Below are 18,823 nucleotides of genomic sequence, written 5' to 3'. Positions count from 1 at the left end.
GTGGGTTTCATTTTATTTGAACGGAAATAAACTCAAATGAAACAGTGGAGGTTGATTCTTGACACCAGGAATGTTTATTGTTTCATCTTTGAGAATAAATAGAATCTGTTTATTGATTTGGCTTCTGTGTTGACATTCACCTGCAGAAGAAAACAAACGTTAATGACGGAGGTGAAAAACTGGACAAGCTCAGTTTTACCATCAGACATCCTGGTTTAGTTACTTTAATGAGATATATATATATATATATATATATATTTATATTAAGAGAATAACGTACTTGGATCTTGGTGGGACTCCTGGTTCAGGGACAGTCTGGAGCAGAGTTCAGGAACAACTCGATGTATCTGTTTCCTGAGGAGAACAGAAAGCTTTTACATCCGTCTGCTATTTCATAATCAGATAAAAACATTTAAATCAGACGCTGGAGGATTCTCATGATGACCAGAGACCTGTTCTTGGTTCTTGAGGACGTTTCGGCTTCCTCTACAATGTTTTTTGGACGGAAACTGAGACGTCTCAAGAAGCAGGAAAATTCTCCGACTGATTTTGATTCAGTTATTGGACATTTTTATGATTCATAAACTGATGATACTGATCTGGTTAACCAAGGATTTCTAACATGTTTGTGGGGCTGGAGGCCGAACGGTGTAAATCTGTAACACCAACACATATCAGCTGGCAGAAACACGGAACATAAACATTCATGTGTTCTGTTGACTCACGAGGAAAAAACTGTGCAGTCTGAAAATAAAACTGATTTACTTCCCGACAAACATCTCTAAACTTCTTTCTGGGTGAAATTTGTAGTTACGGAGCGCCCTCTGGTGGATAAACTATGCAACTTCAACACCCAACGCAGAGGGATGTCTCCAGTCTCCCATTTCCCGCCCCTTTTCCACCAAACCGGTTCCAGGGCTGGTGCTGGTTTACAACTCTTTCAACTGGGAACCAGCTGAGAACCGGTTTGTTTTTCCACAGCTCGGGTGCTAAGGGGAGCCACGTCATTACATCGATGCAAATGTCAGTTACGTTGCTTCGTTTGCGTGAAAGTTGAAGCAACAGCAACGTATTTAGTCTAATAGGACTTGGTCCACGTATCACACTCAGTGGACACATCTCTAATACCCCTTTTACACCAAGCTGGTTGCAGGGCTGGTTCTGGGCTAGAGCCAGACTTAGCACCAGTTCTTTAGTTTTACACAACCTAAGCACCGGCTCCTGGCTCTCAAAACTGGTGCTACACAAGAACCAAGTCTTTGCTGGTCCAACTTAAGAACCACGTTACGTTGGGGGCTACGTGCTTACGTCAAGGGCTGAGGGCGGGGCTGGGGACGGTGTTACTGAGCAACCAAAGCAGAATAAACACGGAGGAGCGCCGTTTTTAAACAACGGAGCGTTGGAGACGGCGGTTAAGTTAGCAGACTCTTTTATTATTACATTACATTACATTACATACATTTATTTAATAATGGATGTAAAACAGAAGCAGCAGTGGTCTACGGTACAATCCATCAACAGTAACATCGGCGGGCTTCGTGCCCGCCGATGGAGCGGCAGCCTCGTCAGAGCCCGCGGGGGAGCGTTCCAGCCCTGGGACGCTTCCCCGCGGGCTTAGACGCGAGGCTACCGCTCCATCGGCGGGTTCCCGGCCCGCGGGGACGCCTCCCAGCCCGCGGGGACACGTCCCCGCCGCTCGATCCGTGGTTCCTCCAGCCTTCAGCCCGCTTCCACCTCGCAGCTCCCCGGGAGCATTTACACATTCAGACTTGGATTACAGTATTCCACTAGGTTTATATTATTATTTTTTATTTATTTAACAGCTAAGCTAATTGTACCGGGAAATGGTGACGTATACAGTAACGTGATGACGTGGCTCTCTGGCCAGCTGCTGGCCAGCACCAGCTTGTGTAAAAGCAAACGGTTCTCAACCGGTTCTTACTCAGAACCAACCGCGAACCGGCTCTAGCACCAGCACTAGCACCAGCACTAGCACCAGCCCTGGAACCAGCTTGGTGTAAAAGGGATATCAGTGGACACATCTCTAAGACAGGTTCTCTCCTCCTCAGACCACTGCTGCTTTGTTGCATCCAGATTAATTCCTCGCTTATTTGAAAATGTCACCGCCTCACAGTCTTGCTATTTTCGTTGGTTACGTAAGCGATTCTTTCCTCTAGCCCAGCAAAAAGTTGGTGCTATCTTGGAACCGTTTCTTCTGGCCCGGAGCCAGTTCTTTGTCAGTGGAAACAGAAAGCCCGGTTCCAAACTCAGCACTGGCCCAGAACCAGAAGCAGCTTGGTGGAAAAGAGGTAGATGATCTTTCTGTTGGTACCTATGTTCATGCGGTCTCTGGACATGGCGGCCACGGCCTCCCTGTGGCAGCTGAAGTAGACGTCGGCCTCTCCGCTCGGCCTCCCGTTAGGTCCACATTCAATCAGGATCTTGGACACGATCAGAGGAGAGAAGAACTGCGACAGAGAGACGGACACAGAGGTGATGATGTCCCCGCTGATATCTGACTTGAGGCTGAGCTTTTCTTTTTAATTTAAATTTTACCTTCACGATCTCTTCTCCTGACACCTGGAAAGGGAGTCCTCTCATGTGGATGTAATGGATCGGTGCGTCCGGGTTCTGATGAGTCACTGATGCAACCATGACAAAGTGTTAAAGCGTTACTCCCTATGCTAGTCCCGGCATCATCTAGGTAGCGTAACCTAACCGGTAGCTGCTAAAACCCTCCTGAAGAGCCCCGGTACGCTTTCTAGAGCAAGACAAGCCAAGTCCGGAGGCCTCTCACCGGGTCTGTACTGGTTCTGGGGAGCCGGCCTCCTGTTTGTTGCCTGGAAGCTGGTCTGAGAGAAACTGTTCCTCCTCCCGGAGCGGATCTCCTCACTTCTGCTCGGGAACACCTCGATGTATCTGCAGACAGTTTATGGACATGTTCTGGTACTTAGGACTGGATTTGTTTGGACTTCTCGTGCAACTCAGCCCGCGGGCCTGGCAGAGACGTCTCTGCAGCGTCCTACCTGTGTCCCATCATCGCTCTGTCCTTCTGCAGAGCTCGATCAGCTTCTTCTTGAGAAGAAAACCGGACGAAGGCTTCTCCAGAACTCCGTCCCGAAGCATCTCGGACCATGGTGACCCCGGCCTGCACGACATCCAGACCTGCAAGACACGCAACCTGAGAAAAACTCTTCTTCTTGCAGAGTTGAACAAAAAGACGACTTTTCACGACAATCGAGAGAAAATGAATCCTTGTGCATGATTATCAAAATAAGTGCAGGTGAGCGAGTCACAGACCTGAGAAGAAGTGGACGATGTCGTCCTCGGTGCAGGAGAAGGGGACTCCTCGGATCCTCACCACCCCCTCATCTCCTGGTCGGTGGGCCGCTTTCTTCAGGATGTCTTCAGCATCGCAGTTGGTCACCTCAGACACTATCGGCAGGACAGGGACCCGTCAGAGACGCGTCAAAAACTCCTCAGAGACCCATCAGAGACGCGTCAGAGACTCAGCGATTGCACTGTTCATAACTGGCCTTGTGTTTCAGATTCCTTCTCTAAAATAACAGCCATTTAAAAACGACTTTCTCTCAGCAACTACGATGTGTATTTTAGGGCTGTAATCAACCAAAGAAATTCTTGGTCGACTGAAGCACTCAAATTTCAACTCAAATTTATTATTAGGCTTTTTTTTTTTGGAAATCAACTGTTTCCAGTTGATTTGCTATATATTAAATCGTTTTTTGATTTAATGTTTAAGACTGAAATTAATTACACTCTACAGCCAGTCAAAATTAATAGGAGCAATATTATTTATACAACAATTGTTTTGTGGTGTTTAATACCGTATCGTCCCGAATATAAGACGACCCTGATTATAAGACGACCCCCTCTTTTTTAAGACTCAAGTTTGAAAAAATACTTTTTGAACACCAAATTCAATTTTTATGCAGAAGTACATCTGAAACAAATGATTATAACAATATATTCGAGAGAAAAAGCAGGTTATTTTGCCTCATTCAAACCATCATCTTGAAGTTTGCATCATAACTTCTCCTCAGCTGCCGGTTTACCTGCCGATCTTCCACCCACTTTTCTCCAGATTGTCGCTACTTTTCTCCATTTTCTGTTATTTCTTCTCTTATTTTCTTCTCTTTTCTTTCTTACCGCAATTTTTATTCTTTGTGACAGGGGTTCGCTTTGGCCTGGGGAGTTAAGTTTAGCTCTAAAGACATCTGGCGCCATCTAGCGCTGTGAATGGGTATAATATCTAGATCCCGAATGTAAGACGACGCCCACTTTTTCAGTCTTATTTCAATGCAAAAAACACCGTCTTATATTCGGGCCAATACGGTAATTGACCGACACTACCAGAGAGCTACAGAGCAACTGCAGCTTTAATGTATCGTGAAGGAGTACACATGTGATGGTGTGTTCATGGTTGTCTTCTACATGTCGTTAAAACCAGACAAGCGAGGCGAACCTTCAACGTAACGTGGCCCGAGGTACTGCCGGTGCTTCTCCAGAGCTTTGCTGACGTCCTCCTCGTTCTCCAGCTCTATGAAGGCCCGTCCAGACGGCTTCCCCTGCCGGTTCACCGTCAGGTGGATTCCCTGCTCCCCATTATGAATCCTGCACTCTGAAGCAGAACAGCATCCTGTCTTTACACGATCTGACCCGTGACAAATGACAGTGTTTCACACACCTGAATCTCACCTGAGAAGAACTGCAGGAGGTCCTGCGTGCTGCACGACCAGGGGAGGCCTTTCACCTGCACGATGTACACCTCCTTGGTCTCTGGGTCTGAGTCGGGATCATACGCCGGCAGTGGAGGGTAGTCATCCTCACAGGGAGCTCCCGTCTGGAAAACCAAAGGCCAAATAACATTTAAGAGTCATGTTAACTTTCTGCACGGTCGGCAGGATGCTGCTGAACCTAGAAATGACCAACTGAAGCAAGCCCTCATCATGATACCGCCCCCGCAGGCTCACATCGTAGGCACAAGGCATGATGGGGGCATCTGGTCTGACCTTTATCCATCTGGCTGTAGGCAACCTACCCGGGGAGGGAGGTCAAGTACCAAGAATATGCTTCTGATCCTAAATGGTTCCCGATAACGCAAATGTTTATAGAGTCAGAAATTCATTTTTACTGAAAGTCGTTGTTTAATCACAAGTTTAGACAACTTTTGTTTCTTTTTGACCACTTTCCAAGTTCATCAAGTTTAAAATTCTGACTTCTGAGGTCAGACTTTCTGAATATTAACATACAACTTTGCAATTTTTGAGTCTTTTCTAAATCTGCCAGTTTATAAAGTCTGAAATTGTGAAGATTTTTTTCCTTTCAAATTTTAATATAAGAACTGCTACCGTGCTTGAAAATGTTAAAGTTTCCGATAAAACATATTTTCATTTGCTTTTAGTCCCAGTTGAGCAGATGGTCAGGGTTTATATGATTCAAACACTTTACTTTATACTGTTATTTTCATCTTTTGCTGCATCAAGTTTATTGTTCGTGCTTCAAAGTTTAAATTTGACATTGTTTGTTTTATCTGTGCAACTGTACAGCACTTTGGCCAACTTTTAAATGTGCTTTATAAACTAATTTTTGTCTGTAAAATCAGGAATTTCTGTCACAAATCTTGAAATGTATCAACTGAGATATTTAGTCATGTTTTCTAAATTGCCAAATCCAGGAAGACAGAATTTCAGTTTTGACTTTGAATTTTCCCCCCTCCCCAATACCATTCTTTATAGGCAAGGCAAGTTTATTTGTACAGCACGACTCAACACAAGGTAATTCAAAGTGCTTTACATCAACATTAAAAGCAGCAAGACACAATTAAACAGTAACAATTAAAGAGGGAAATAGAAATAAGAAATAATAATACAATACAATGAAATACAATAAATAAATAACAAATAAAATGAAATAAAATGATAATAAAAGAGGTAAAACAATAAAAAGCACAAGTTGTTAAAAATAAGGGCAGTAGATTCCAGCAGGTAAGTATTTAATTTAGGAGTACGCTTGAGTAAACAGTAATGTTTTTAACCCTGATTTGAAGGAGCTGACAGTTGGAGCAGACCTCAGGTCTACAGGAAGTTTGTTCCACCGGTGAGGAGCAGAATAACTGAACGCTGCCTCACCTTGCTTGGTTCTGGTTCTTGGAAAACACAAAAAACCAGATCCAGATGAACCCCAGGGGTCTGGGAGCTTCATAGGGAACTAACCATGTATTTTGGTCCAAGACCATTCAGGTCTTTGTAGACCAGCAGTAAGATTTTAAACTCTATCCTTTGACTCACTGGAAGCCAGTGTAGAGATTTCATGACCGGTGTAATGTGGTCCAGTTTCCTGGTGTTTGTAAGGACTCTGGTGGCAGAGTTCTGGATCAGCTGCAGCTGCCTGATTGTTTCTTGTTAAGGCCTGTAAAGATGCCATTGCAATAATCCAACCTACTGAAAATGAATGCATGAATATGTTTTTCCATGTCTTGTTTAGACAGAAACCCATTAATTCTAGCTATGTTTTTCAGGTGGTAATAGGCAGATTTAGTGATAAACTTTAGATGGCTATTGAAGTTCAGGTCTGAGTCAATAATTACATCAAGATTTCTGGCTTGATTTGTAGCTGTCAATGACATGGAGCCAAGCAAAATATATGTTACCCTTTTATCTGTTTTGTATGTCTGACAGATTCTTGTTCACAGGTCTTTCTAAAGAGCAGGCCCGGGTCTACGAGGGTGCAAAAGCATGCATTGCACCCTCAGTTTATGTGTTTGCATGCTCAGTTGAAAAGACGAAAAGAAAACTGACAAATGCGCGCGCGTCAGCCTGATTTATGGTTCTGCGTTAAATCGACGGCGTAGCCTACGGCGTAGGGAACGCAGCGACGTGCACCGTACGATCGCGTCACCGCGTATCCTACGCCGTAAGTTCTGCGTTGGTGCAACGCGGAACCATAAACCAGCCAGTGTCCGTCACTCATCTTCCAGCAGTTTCCTGCACCAGCAAGACGCTGCTCTCTGCTGCTCCGTTAACACAAAGTAACCATGGATATTCAGAAGTGGTTCAAGCACAACGACGCAAGCAAGTTTACAGGACTGTCTCAGAAAATTAGAATATTGTGATAAAGTCCTTCATTTTTCTGTAATGCAATTAAAAAAAAAAGTAATACATTCTGGATTCATTACAAATCAACTGAAATATTGCAAGCCTTTTATTATTTTAATATTGCTGATTATGGCTTACAGTTTAAGATTCCCAGAATATTCTAATTTGTTGAGATAGGATATTTGAGTTTTCTTAAGCTGTAAGCCATAATCAGCAATATTAAAATAATAAAAGGCTTGCAATATTTCAGTTGATTTGTAATGAATCCAGAATGTATAACATTTTTGCATTACAGAAAATAAAGGACTTTAATCACAATATTCTAATTTTCTGAGACAGTCTTGTATATTTATGTTATTTATTATGTTGCTATGTTTTATTTTCGGTTGCTAGATTGTCTGATGGGTGAGGTAGTCCAGACTAAATGTAGCATTTTCTTTGTTCTGCAGCAATATTGCTGCAAAAATGCAATCTTGAAATACACTTCAAATATTCTTGTTTTGCTATTATTATTCCGCTTGAAATTATGGGAAAATGCATACTTTAGTGTTGAATAACGTGCAAGGTATGTGCACCCCCTCTGATCTGAAATGCACCCCTAGTCATCATTTTCTAGAACCGGCCCTGCTAAAGAGTGAACTTCTCCATCCTACTGGATGTTATCAAATAGGTGACCAGCACCTAATCTGTCACAGGGCCCTCAGAAAGTTAGACCCGGCCCTGCAGTCCGGAGGAAACATAAATATGAACACATAAGTGCAGTAAATGCGAGACTCACCTTGGTGCAGAAGTGCTGGCTGCTTCTGAGGGCGGTCCCGGTTCGCTGCTGGAGGAAACTACACCCGAACCGGACCGGCGGGACGGAACTGCTGGTTTTGATTGCTGTGGCGAACGTCAGGCGTCTGACTGAGACGCATCTCTGGAGGAAAAACAACACAGATTTACCCGACATCTTCCTCGGACACGGACGGGCTCCAGTCGGCTCGGACGGGTTGGTTAAACAAGCCCACGTGGGTCAGAACCGTCAAGGACGCGCACGAACGTCTCAGCGGTCAAGTTAGCAGCTTTCTGCATCCGGTTTGTGTTTTCAAAATAAAAGGAGACACATTCAAATCATCTTTAACATCTCTGCTGATACGTTGAGCTTAAAAGTTTGCAAGCCATTTATAAAGAGACACATAAACCCAGATATGGAAATGTTAAGTTGATTTTTGACTGTTAATTTGGAATTTTTCTCCTGTCTTTCACTTTGGATCCTTCACTTTGAGAAAAGTGAAAATATATTGTTAATATTCTCCCCAAAACAATATATGTTAGTGTTTATTAGGGGTGGGATGACATGGGTAACTCACGATTCAATACTGTGACGATATGTGGCCCACAATAACGATAATATCACGATACACGATATTTGATATATTGTATGAAATTTCATCAACGATATATCACGATATATGTGACTGAAAAAGAAAAAATACCCATAAAAAGGAAAAAGTCTGTAGTTATGCATTTATTCAATGCCAAACCTTCATAGAATGTACAAAGAAAGTGCATTTGTATAGTGCCTCACTGCCTGCTAGGCTTGTTAATGTAAACACTGAACAGCTGGACAAATTAAAGTGCATGAACATTAATAACATGTTTTATATAAACCAGGACAGTGCACTACTTTGTTTCTAATACTGAAAAGTCAGTAAGAAACTTAATTTTGTATAGTACCTCACTGCCTCCTAGTCTTGTAAATATAAACACTGTACAGCTGGACAAATTGAAGTGGATGAACAATAGTGCGGTGACAACCGCGTAAATCAATTATGTGTGTTGCAATAAAATATCGATATTTGCCCTCAGTTTATCAATTATTTATTGTATATGTATAATATATTGCAATATCGATTTTTTTCCCCACAACTAGTGTTTATGTAGCAAAAATAGTGAAACAATGATTGCTTACATACTAAAAAGCTTCCCTTTTTTATTTGGGATACAAATATACTCTACAAAGACTGTTTAAGAAGAACTGGACAACCCCCTGACGATGTGGGCAAAGATTTATGGTAAATTGTTTGTGAACCTTCTTATTTCTCCCACTGTGGTACCAACACAACAAAACTGTTAGGTCTTTATTCACAGCTCAGAAGTCAATACACTGCTCAGCTAAAATTATGAGTTACCTATTGACTGTGCCAGCCTTAAACCAAAACACTACAGTAATTTTTTGATTTATATATTTTTAATTGATGTGGTACAAAACAAAGGCTGCCCCGTACAGTTGTCGTCGATGTAAAATCTAACTGTAGAGACCACAACTGGTTGTTTTTTTTGGTACCAGAATGTAAATGTTTCTTTCTGCTGAAAAGTTGAAATGAGATTTAATCACCTTGCAGGCGGCCCCTAGTGGTCAGTAGGGGGAACAGTAAGTTTCCCAGTTCCCGTTGGCTTCAACTGAGAAGTTGGAAACTTGGTGCTTAGTCTTTACAGGTTCTTAGTTTTAATTTGAATTCCTTGAAGGATGTGATGTTGCAGTGAACTACTTTAAACTTGACAGTTGTTTGAGAACTTTCCAAGCTGTTCTTCTCTTTCAGCGGAGGACTTCCCAGGGCGACATGTCACACACACTGCCACCCAGAGGTTTGGATGCAAGATGCAGCAAACTGCCTCATTGTCATCCGCATTTATTTAGCAGTCATAAAACAGATGTAAAAACAAAAACAAAGAAGTTTTCTTGTTTCCTCAGCCTGGCTGCATGTACCGCTAATTCTCAAATTTCTAAATTAGATAAATTATGCATTTTATTAAAATATAAAATAAATCAGATCAATAGTTCTGGAGAAAAAACATATTTATACTTGCATATATTTATGTATTGTATGTATTATTACAAAGCACCTTGAGGAATGCCGGCCAGTTTTGTTGTATCCTGAACATTAGCACCCTATTCTCCATGACCACATGGGAGGGAAAAGATCACAATAAAGTTCACGTGTCAGCCTTCAGCCCCTGGGGTAAAATCACCCAGCTACATCCAGCTTGGCAAAGAAACCCGAACCGTAACCCCCAAACCCTAAAAACCAAAGAGGACATCAAGGATGAGCACCGTCTCTTACAGCTGTGTGGGTTTCCAACCATGTATGTTGCAGAGGTTTTACATCTCGTTTTAGTTCTTTTCTGATTTTTATTTTTATTTTAGACCTTTTTACGACCTAGTCGCGTCTCCATTTATACAAACATGAGTTTTTCTGTGCTTCTTGGCACTTCTTTGTGTGTTTTGGTAAACGTTTTGTATACTTTTGTAGTAATCTGTGCCTGTTCCAGGGACTTTGTACGTGGTGTATGACTCTGTAGGCCTTTAGAGTCTTATTTTGTTTTCTTTGTGTATCTTTCTTGAATACAGTGCAGGTTAAAAAACTCCCCCTGATCCCATGAAACTTCAGTAATCCGTGTGAATTTCTTCTGGAAATAATTAAAACCCTGAGCTGTCTCTCTCTCTCTCTCTCTGGCTATGTAGAAGCACAGGTCTCCCGTGACCACTAGGGGGCCACCGAGCTACAAGGTCAGCTTTAAAAGCTAGTCTTTGGAAGGAAATAAAAAGATCCATCTTCATTTGTAGCCACCTAAATGATTACTGTCAAGCACTTTCAGTTACCTGTTTCTACCCTCAGAAGGGTATAGTCTAGGTTGGGATTTAAATTAGTTTTATTTTGAAATTCTGCAGGTTTATAAAGTCAGCACCATTACCTTAAAGGGGTTGATCCATCCCATCAACCTATAGTTTTACAAGAAGGAGCATGATGCTTGTGAGAATGCAACAAGTCGTGAGAAAATAAGTTATGAAAAGACAAATAAGAGAAGATTACGCTTTTTAACGGTGTAGATCCATATGAGATCCCAAACAAAGAGTTGGCTCTTTCTAACCTGCTGCGTCTGCAGAAAAACCAGATTTACTTTCTTATTATTGTGGTGTGAGTGAATGTACAGAAAATAGGAACCTCTTGGGTCACATGCGCCATTCACAAATGGGTACCTTCAAGCCATACGAGCACTCAACACAATAAAACCAGACCTTTTACTAACAAAGATGATTCTCATGGAGGACAATCTCCATCTGGTTCACAGGTACCTTTTAGTAAACTTAAATATAGTTTCAGCCACCGTTGTCACCAATACTGGAGCACCGCTGGGACACGTGAGCTCGCCGTTATTATTACCGTACACACTTTTTACAGATGAGTACTACACTGTTAACTTTGTCAAACCCATAGACTGTATAAAAAAAAAGTGGACAAACTTCTGTGATGTCACCAATGTGTGACTGTATATATATATATATATATATATATATATATATATATATATATATATATATATATATATATATATATAAATACTGTATGTATACACATATATGTATATATATATACTCACTAACTCATGATGATGAGTGAGATGATATATACTATACTATATACTATACTATATATACTATAGTATAATATAGTATAATACTATAATACTCACTCACTCATGATGATGAGTGAGATGATATATATATATATATATATATATATTATGTACAGTATTTATGTACTATATATATATGAACAGTATTTATATTCATATACTATATATATGTATATACATTATTTATATACATATACTATATATATATATATATACATACAGTTTTTTTTTTCACTGTATAAATACTGTTCATATATATATAGTATATAAATACTGTACATAATATATATATATAAGAATAAGAATAAGAAATCCTTTAATAGGATATATATATATATATATATATATATATATATATATATATATATATATATATATATATATATATATATATATATATATATATATATATATATATATATATTGTATATCAATACTGTACATACATATATAAAAGTATAAAAATATGTGTGTGTAAAAAGTGAAGGGCAGCAGCGGGTCACGTGACGGCCTCCATACTTCCTGCAGCAGGAGCTGGTGCTGCGGTCCGTGACAGCGCAGCGGCGTGCGGCTCCGCGACGTAAACGGAAAGAAAAAAGAAAAAAAAAAAAACCCTCCGTGCGTTTCGTGAAGGCCTCCGCCACAACACACTCAGCCCCGCCGACGGATATACACACACACCAATCTCTCCTCTCCTCGCCGAGCCTCCTTCGCGCTCCTGCCGTCGAGACCTCCGTCCTGGTAATGGCGACCGCTGCGGTGTCCGCCCCGGCCGGCCCCGGCCCCGGCCCCGCCGGCGGCGCGGAGCTGGTCCGCGGGCAGGCCTTCGACGTGGGGCCTCGCTACAGCAACCTCTCCTACATCGGGGAGGGCGCCTACGGGATGGTGTGGTGAGCTGCTCCCCTCAGCCTTCCCTCTTAATCTCACCCTTTCACTCTGATTTTTATTTATCTGTTTGTTTATTTATTTATTTCTATAAACTCGTTGTTAAAACGACTTGATGTCATGTTTCGACCGAGGAAAAAGGCGTCAAATCACACCAGTAATCTCACCATCGACGCCCGTCTTTTTTTTCCTGTAAAGCCTGAATCGACGCAGAGCCTACGGCGTAGGGTACGCGTACGGCTGCGCGTCGCCGCGTACCCTACGCCGTATGACTCTGCGTTGTTGTAACGCGGAACCATAAATCAGCCTTTAACTCGCCATTATCGATGACTCCTCAATTTAAATCAGGTTAATAGAAAATCTGAGCTAAAAAAATTAAAAATAAATAAAAAATGCTGACTTTACAAGTTGGACTGAGCTATCAGCCACCGTGATCTAAAAACAACTTTATTTCCCAACTCATTGTGCACTAATGGGTTCATTTCTACAGTAATCTTGATCGATGTAGTCTGTTGCATAATGTGCGTGTAAATCCACCGTGGGAGTATCTCAAAGGGTTTTCCGTGTAGGTTTGTTTCAGTAGCTGCTGCTGCTAATAAGGCTTTTTTTATCGAGGATTTTTATCAGTAAATAGTCAGTTTTATACTTTTAAAAGGCGACTTCAAGGGTTTCATAAATGATAAACACATTATTACTCACTGTATGTACAACTGTATGCATGTAGATGCATACAGTTGGTACTATGTGGTACTGTGCAAACGTGTGTTTTTAATGATATTCACATTTATTGTTCTGGTCTATTTAAAGGTTCTGATCACTGATGGGAAACAATTAAATAAATACATCAATTAATTAATAAATAGATTACTATAGCAAGTCATCTGTGGAAGAAACCGGGCTCTAAATCAGTGTCCTGTCCCGGTGGACTGTAGGCTCATCGGTCCAACTTTTTGGACCCAATGGGTGAAGCCGTCTTGATGGGATCTGGCTGGTCCCCTGCTCACCTGTGCTTCGGGGGCGTGGCTTCGGGTGCAGGTGTGAAGGAATGTGGTTTTACTCTTTAAGTCGTTAAGTTTCCAAATGATGGATTCTTACTGGTTATTCAAACATGTCCTTGCCATCCTTTTTAATATTCTCTAACGCTTATTGGCGGGAGTGGGGTGGGTCATCGGAGGCCAAAAAAAAAATCACATGGCCAGTTAGGAGCAAATCTAAAGTGCTATGATAGCATTCGTACCTTCTTCTTACTGTAAATTTACAAAGGATACACTTCCTGCAGTCAACCATGACGAGATAAAAGTATAGATCTAGTGATAGCCATATCATCTGTGCATAAAGGCATCCGGTTGCAGCTCCAGGGGGGCTCTTGTTAAACTCTGACACTACCCTTCTCTCTTATTTATTTCTAAAAAAAAAAAAAATATATATATATATATATATGTATATATATATATATATATATATATATATATATATATATATATTAAAGGGGGAAAAAAAATATTAAACTCATCAAAATAATAAAAAACAGGGATGATTAACATAAAGTAAACAGTGTCTTTTGACCTCATACTGATATTTTACTGTGGCAGTGGAACATGATTACGCCTGTAAAGATTCTTGAACTATATAAGAAATGACTCGTTCTAGGAAATGATGCACGCACCTTTTTGTAAAGACCGCTTTGAGAACAAAGAAAGATAATCTGTACAACATATTTATGAGAGGAAGTTGCCATCATGACTGGCAACGGCCCAGATTTCTAAAAATCAGTATTGGCCATCGGAAGAAACCAAAACCACCAATTGGCCTCTGCTCAGAATAACACCAACTCTTTATCGTGACGGTGATTCACGACGGTTTATATTGATCTATAATAGATTCCGTCTTCTGAGTCCCGTTCATTCCTGAGGATGGTTTTTATATGTTACAGGTGGGGTAGAAGAGAGTCGGTTATATGTTGACAATAATTAAAGTACTGCCCCCTCCCTCTCAACCTTGGTCCAATGACTTCTCTCGGTTCTGGAGTCGTTTCAGTGTACTTATAACCTTTTCCTGTCCGGTGCTGATTCGAACACCTTGGTTTTGGGTTTTGGCTGATATTGACTACTGATTTGATAGCAGATGCTGACGTAGTGCTAATGCTAGATAGTTGGCTCGGTCCAACAACCTGCGTGCTTCTTCTTGTCCGTCTTTTTTTGCATCAAAACAGGACGTTTCAGGGCGGTATTGCATGACTTCCTGTGCATAAGAACTGGGATTTCTGTTCATGAAAATTAAGGCGGTATTGGGTGAGAAGAATTGCCAAGTGTCTCCGGTGCCGATGTAGAAATTGAGACAGCCATAGTTGGGTCACTCAAGATGATTGGGTGGTGTTTTTCGGAGCCCCTCGCGTCCTCGGGTGATTAGTGTGGTTTTAGTTAGTGTGTGCACATTTAAAGCAGCACAATGTAACTTTCACCTTTTGTTAAGTTTGGCGGCTCCTTTGGACAAAAGCGGTAGTGCTTTACCAGTAGTGTGGAAGGGTTCCTACCATGCTCCTCAAAGTTACATAGTGCTAGTGAAGGAGATACAGACCCCTCAGACCATGACAGAGGTGTCATTAAACCTTTTGTAAGTTGATGTACCATCACAATGACTCTGGAAATATTATATTAAGGTGGAAAAGTTACATAGTGCTGCTTTAACTAATTTTAACATAATTTTGGGTAATGTAGAAACAAATAATTCAGAAAATATCTCCTCAACCTTTATTTATGTATTTATTTATATATATTTATTTCAGATGGAAATGTATCAGTATCTATCACAAGTGTGACACATTCTTGAGATCTTGTCTCAAGTGTCTACTGATTGGTGTAATTTCTACTAGTGATGCACCAAAATGAACATTTGTTGCCGAAACCCGAAAATTATAATAAACACTTGGCCGAATACCGAATAACATACCGAACAATGGTTCTTTGCAGTTTTTCATTTATTTTGCCAATTTTTTCACCATTGTATAAATCAAAAATCTTAATCCCTTTCCCGTACAAGTAGTCTACCTAATTATTTATATTATTGTATCATATCTCCATTTCTCTTATGCACTCTTCAGTGCTTTTATTTGTTTTATTGCTTTTATGTTAAATAATGCTTATTATTAATATTATTACCTGCGTGCCATCTGTGCCAAGTCAGGAAAGCGGCCTTGATTGGTCCTCCAATATGTGAGAGGGTTCTCGCTCCTGGGAATGGGGATTTCTGACAGATAACCATCTAACTGAGCGGCTGCGCTTGTCGTCTGCCTGCTATCTGGGTTATTTTCTTGGAGGATCTCATCAAACATATCATCGGTAGTACGGGCCCTTTTCTCTGCGCTCTCTCCCCTATCTCCTGCGCTGTGCGTCCTGTGACCATATCCATCACCAAGTGGCTTTCCCAAATCCAACTCAGCCTAGATCATTTCTCGTGTCCTCTGCTTTTTCCCCACATCCCAGTAATAATCTGACATGCTGACATGTTTGCTGCATTTAACACTCCACGCTGTTTGCTGTTTGCTGTTTGCTGTTTGGTTGCGTCATCTAAACACGCCGTTATTAATTGTTCGGTTTTTTTCCCCACTTATTCCACTGAACACCAAAAGTGTTTTTTGCTATTTTCGGCCGAACAATTTCGCTTACCGAACATTCGCTGCATCACTTATTTCTACAATTGTTCCGTGAACATGCACAACTCTACTTTCGGTCTGTGACCCTGACCCGATACCTCAAAGGTACTTGCGGTGTTGCACGAGGGAGAGCGGCTCCTTTTGATTAGACAATTACGATTTTTAATCTCTAGAGTATAACTAGTTATGGTGGGCAGCGTTTCGCCCACGGGCCTTGGGTTTGACCCGTGTTTTGAACTGGGGATTGTTAAATAATGGCATATTAATTCAAGTTGTTGAATATTTGTTTAGAGCCCGTGGTAATATAGTCCACCTGAAATACTGCACTCACACCACACTATTATATAATTTCTTCTCCTGTCGAGCAGCAACAGTAAACTTTCATCATCCGTGGTGGGGGGAGGTGTTTTCTGAAAATATGATTTCACACGTGCTGACAGTAGAGATATGACTTTTTTTTTTTTTTTTCTCCAAAAAGCATGTCTCTGTCTGCAACCGGTAAACCCACTCAAATCCCTGGTTACTGGTACAACTCTCCAGTCGGAGAGAAAGCGTCCCTCCAGTTAGGATGCCCTCATGACATTTTGTAGGTCAGTTTGGTTAATGATGAAGGTGAATCAGCAGAACTCTAATGAAAATAATTGCATGAAAAGACAGAAGTTACAGTCTCGTGTTGCTTTTTGTCCTTCTGGCTCAAGCTGAGTCTCAGCAAATCAGCATTTGACCTGCACATCATGTCATCAACATGTGTAGTGTGCACATGCGCATGTAATGCCAACAATAAAGTAGAATTTGCAAAAGCTTTAAAAGGATTTTTAAATGACTAATGTGTTTAACACCCTTACATCTGAAGAGTTTCTTGCTGACAAGGGCTGCAACAATTAGTCGTTTATGTCAGTTGTGACAATTTAACACAAATGTCGCAAACAATGAGGTCTGTACCATTCATTTGTTATTGAAATACAATACAGGAAGTGCAGGGGGCAGGATAGCTTGCATGGAGCACAAAAAGGATAAAAAACATTTTAAAAAGCGGTCATGGAAGCGGCGGAGAGGGAGTAAATGAGCAGTGTTGCCAGGCAACAGATGTCTGGTGGTGATGTCACAGAGATTTACGTCAGCCATCCCGCCAGGAGCATTTTAGAATGATTGTTTTTAGCCTTATGATGTAATTAGTGTCACGGACCATTAGAGCGACATCGAGCTGTCGCCGTGTGGATAGTTTAATGACACTGTTGCATCGTTACGGCTGTTTGTGCAGCAAGTTTGAACAACCACCAAAATGACGTTTGAGCTAAAAGTCGCGTTGCAAATGTTTGCCGGCGGCCCCTCTGGTGTAGAGCCATATGAAATCCGTTTTATTTTTTGCCCAATTCCGTTTTATTTTTTCTCAAATTCCGTTTTTTCCATTTTAATATTTCTGAATTCTGTATTTTGCTTTTTATCGTCATTTTTACCATTAAAAAAAAGTGTCTGGTAAGTGGAAATGAATAAATGTCCACAATTTAATAATATATAACAGTCCATTTAATGTTTAAAGTGCCTGAAATTAGTGAAATACTGTTCGATTACATTTTAAAGAGAAATAATAAATATATAAATATTTGCAACTTAACATGTGTAACTTTAATTACACATATTTTTCTCTCTTAAAAATAAAATAGATTTTATTTTATTTCAAATGCTATCTTATTTTATTTCTTTACCAGCAGTTTGAATTTCCCCTTTTCTTTGTTAATTGTCTCAACACATTTTTATAATAAATTAATATAAACACATCTTAACAATTGAACAGTTTTGCAGTTTTTCTTTCTTCCCCTGTAATAATCTTTGCGGCCCACTAGATGGCGCTCGCGGCCCAAGTGTGGGCCGCGGCCCTATGGTTAAGAATCACTGCTTTATATCATTAATGTGCAAACAGCCACAAAGTCTTGAACAAACTCTCGCCTTGCGTCTCCTGATGAGGTACTTGATGTTATGGTTGTTTGCAGGGCTGGTGTGCTTTGAGAAGCACGTTGTTTTTCCTTGTTCCTTACATGGCTTTTGGAGGCTATGTGATCGTCGCACGTGTTTTTTCGAGTCCAGTCCACCGTATGTTGACAATATTTACAAAAAAGCTTGTTGCCTGATGCATAGAAGTCAGCGTACTGCTCTGCTCTGTATGTAGCACTTAGCGTGGAGTTCCGTAACTTTTTTGCAGACCCTAGAGGGGAGGGAGCCGCTCGCTTGGATGTCATTGTTTTTTGTGGAGCACTGTGGAAGTGGAAGTACACGCCCGTACCATTTTATTGTGAAAATCAGAGAGCTCTGTTTCCGCCCTAACACACAGCACAACTGCATGGAGGACGCTGGTCAGTTATCTTAACTCACATAAACACATTGAACATCCTGTTAAACCTTCAAATTAAAATGTAAAACCATTTGACGATCATGATGTAAACAGCAGCACGTGTGTGTTGTGTATATGCGCGTTCGCGTGCGTGGCTTAAGCTCGCTCCACCGTCTTCACTTGATTTCTAATGTTCCATTTTCTCCCGAAAACTGAATTTAACCCCAGATTAGGGCCAATTCTGTAATATTCCGCGTTTTATTCTAATTCCATTTTTATTGGTCATTTCCGCGATTCCGTCCGCGATTCCGTTAACACGGATTTCATATGGCTCTACTCTGGTGTCGACGGGCCAAAGGAGCCGAGAGCCACGGCGGATCA

General features: G+C 41.0%; 2 protein-coding genes across 2 annotated transcripts in view; one reads left to right on the top strand and one right to left on the bottom strand.

Moving 5' to 3' along the window:
- Positions 1-51: 51 nt before the first annotated feature.
- On the bottom strand, positions 52-8,178 carry grsf1 (G-rich RNA sequence binding factor 1). The gene is made up of 10 exons (XM_061730710.1): positions 7,894-8,178; positions 4,717-4,861; positions 4,484-4,639; positions 3,301-3,435; positions 3,027-3,165; positions 2,798-2,919; positions 2,557-2,642; positions 2,333-2,468; positions 281-354; positions 52-140 (listed from the first exon to the last, which is right to left on the bottom strand). Exons 1-9 carry the CDS (start codon positions 8,065-8,067, stop codon positions 305-307), a joined length of 1,143 nt encoding a protein of 380 aa, XP_061586694.1. The 5' UTR covers positions 8,068-8,178; the 3' UTR covers positions 52-140; positions 281-304.
- A 3,931-nt stretch (positions 8,179-12,109) lies between these two features.
- mapk1 (mitogen-activated protein kinase 1) overlaps positions 12,110-18,823 on the top strand; it is a 33,739-nt gene continuing 27,025 nt past the window's right edge. The window contains exon 1 of the mRNA XM_061730703.1: positions 12,110-12,466. Coding sequence (XP_061586687.1) covers positions 12,321-12,466 — 146 coding nt within the window. The 5' untranslated portion in view covers positions 12,110-12,320. The remainder of the gene's footprint in view (positions 12,467-18,823) is intronic.

Source organism: Cololabis saira, chromosome 9, assembly GCF_033807715.1.
Source record: "Cololabis saira isolate AMF1-May2022 chromosome 9, fColSai1.1, whole genome shotgun sequence".
In the NCBI taxonomy this organism is placed as follows: Eukaryota; Metazoa; Chordata; class Actinopteri; order Beloniformes; family Belonidae; genus Cololabis; species Cololabis saira.
This window is presented reverse-complemented; position numbering and strand designations above follow the sequence as displayed.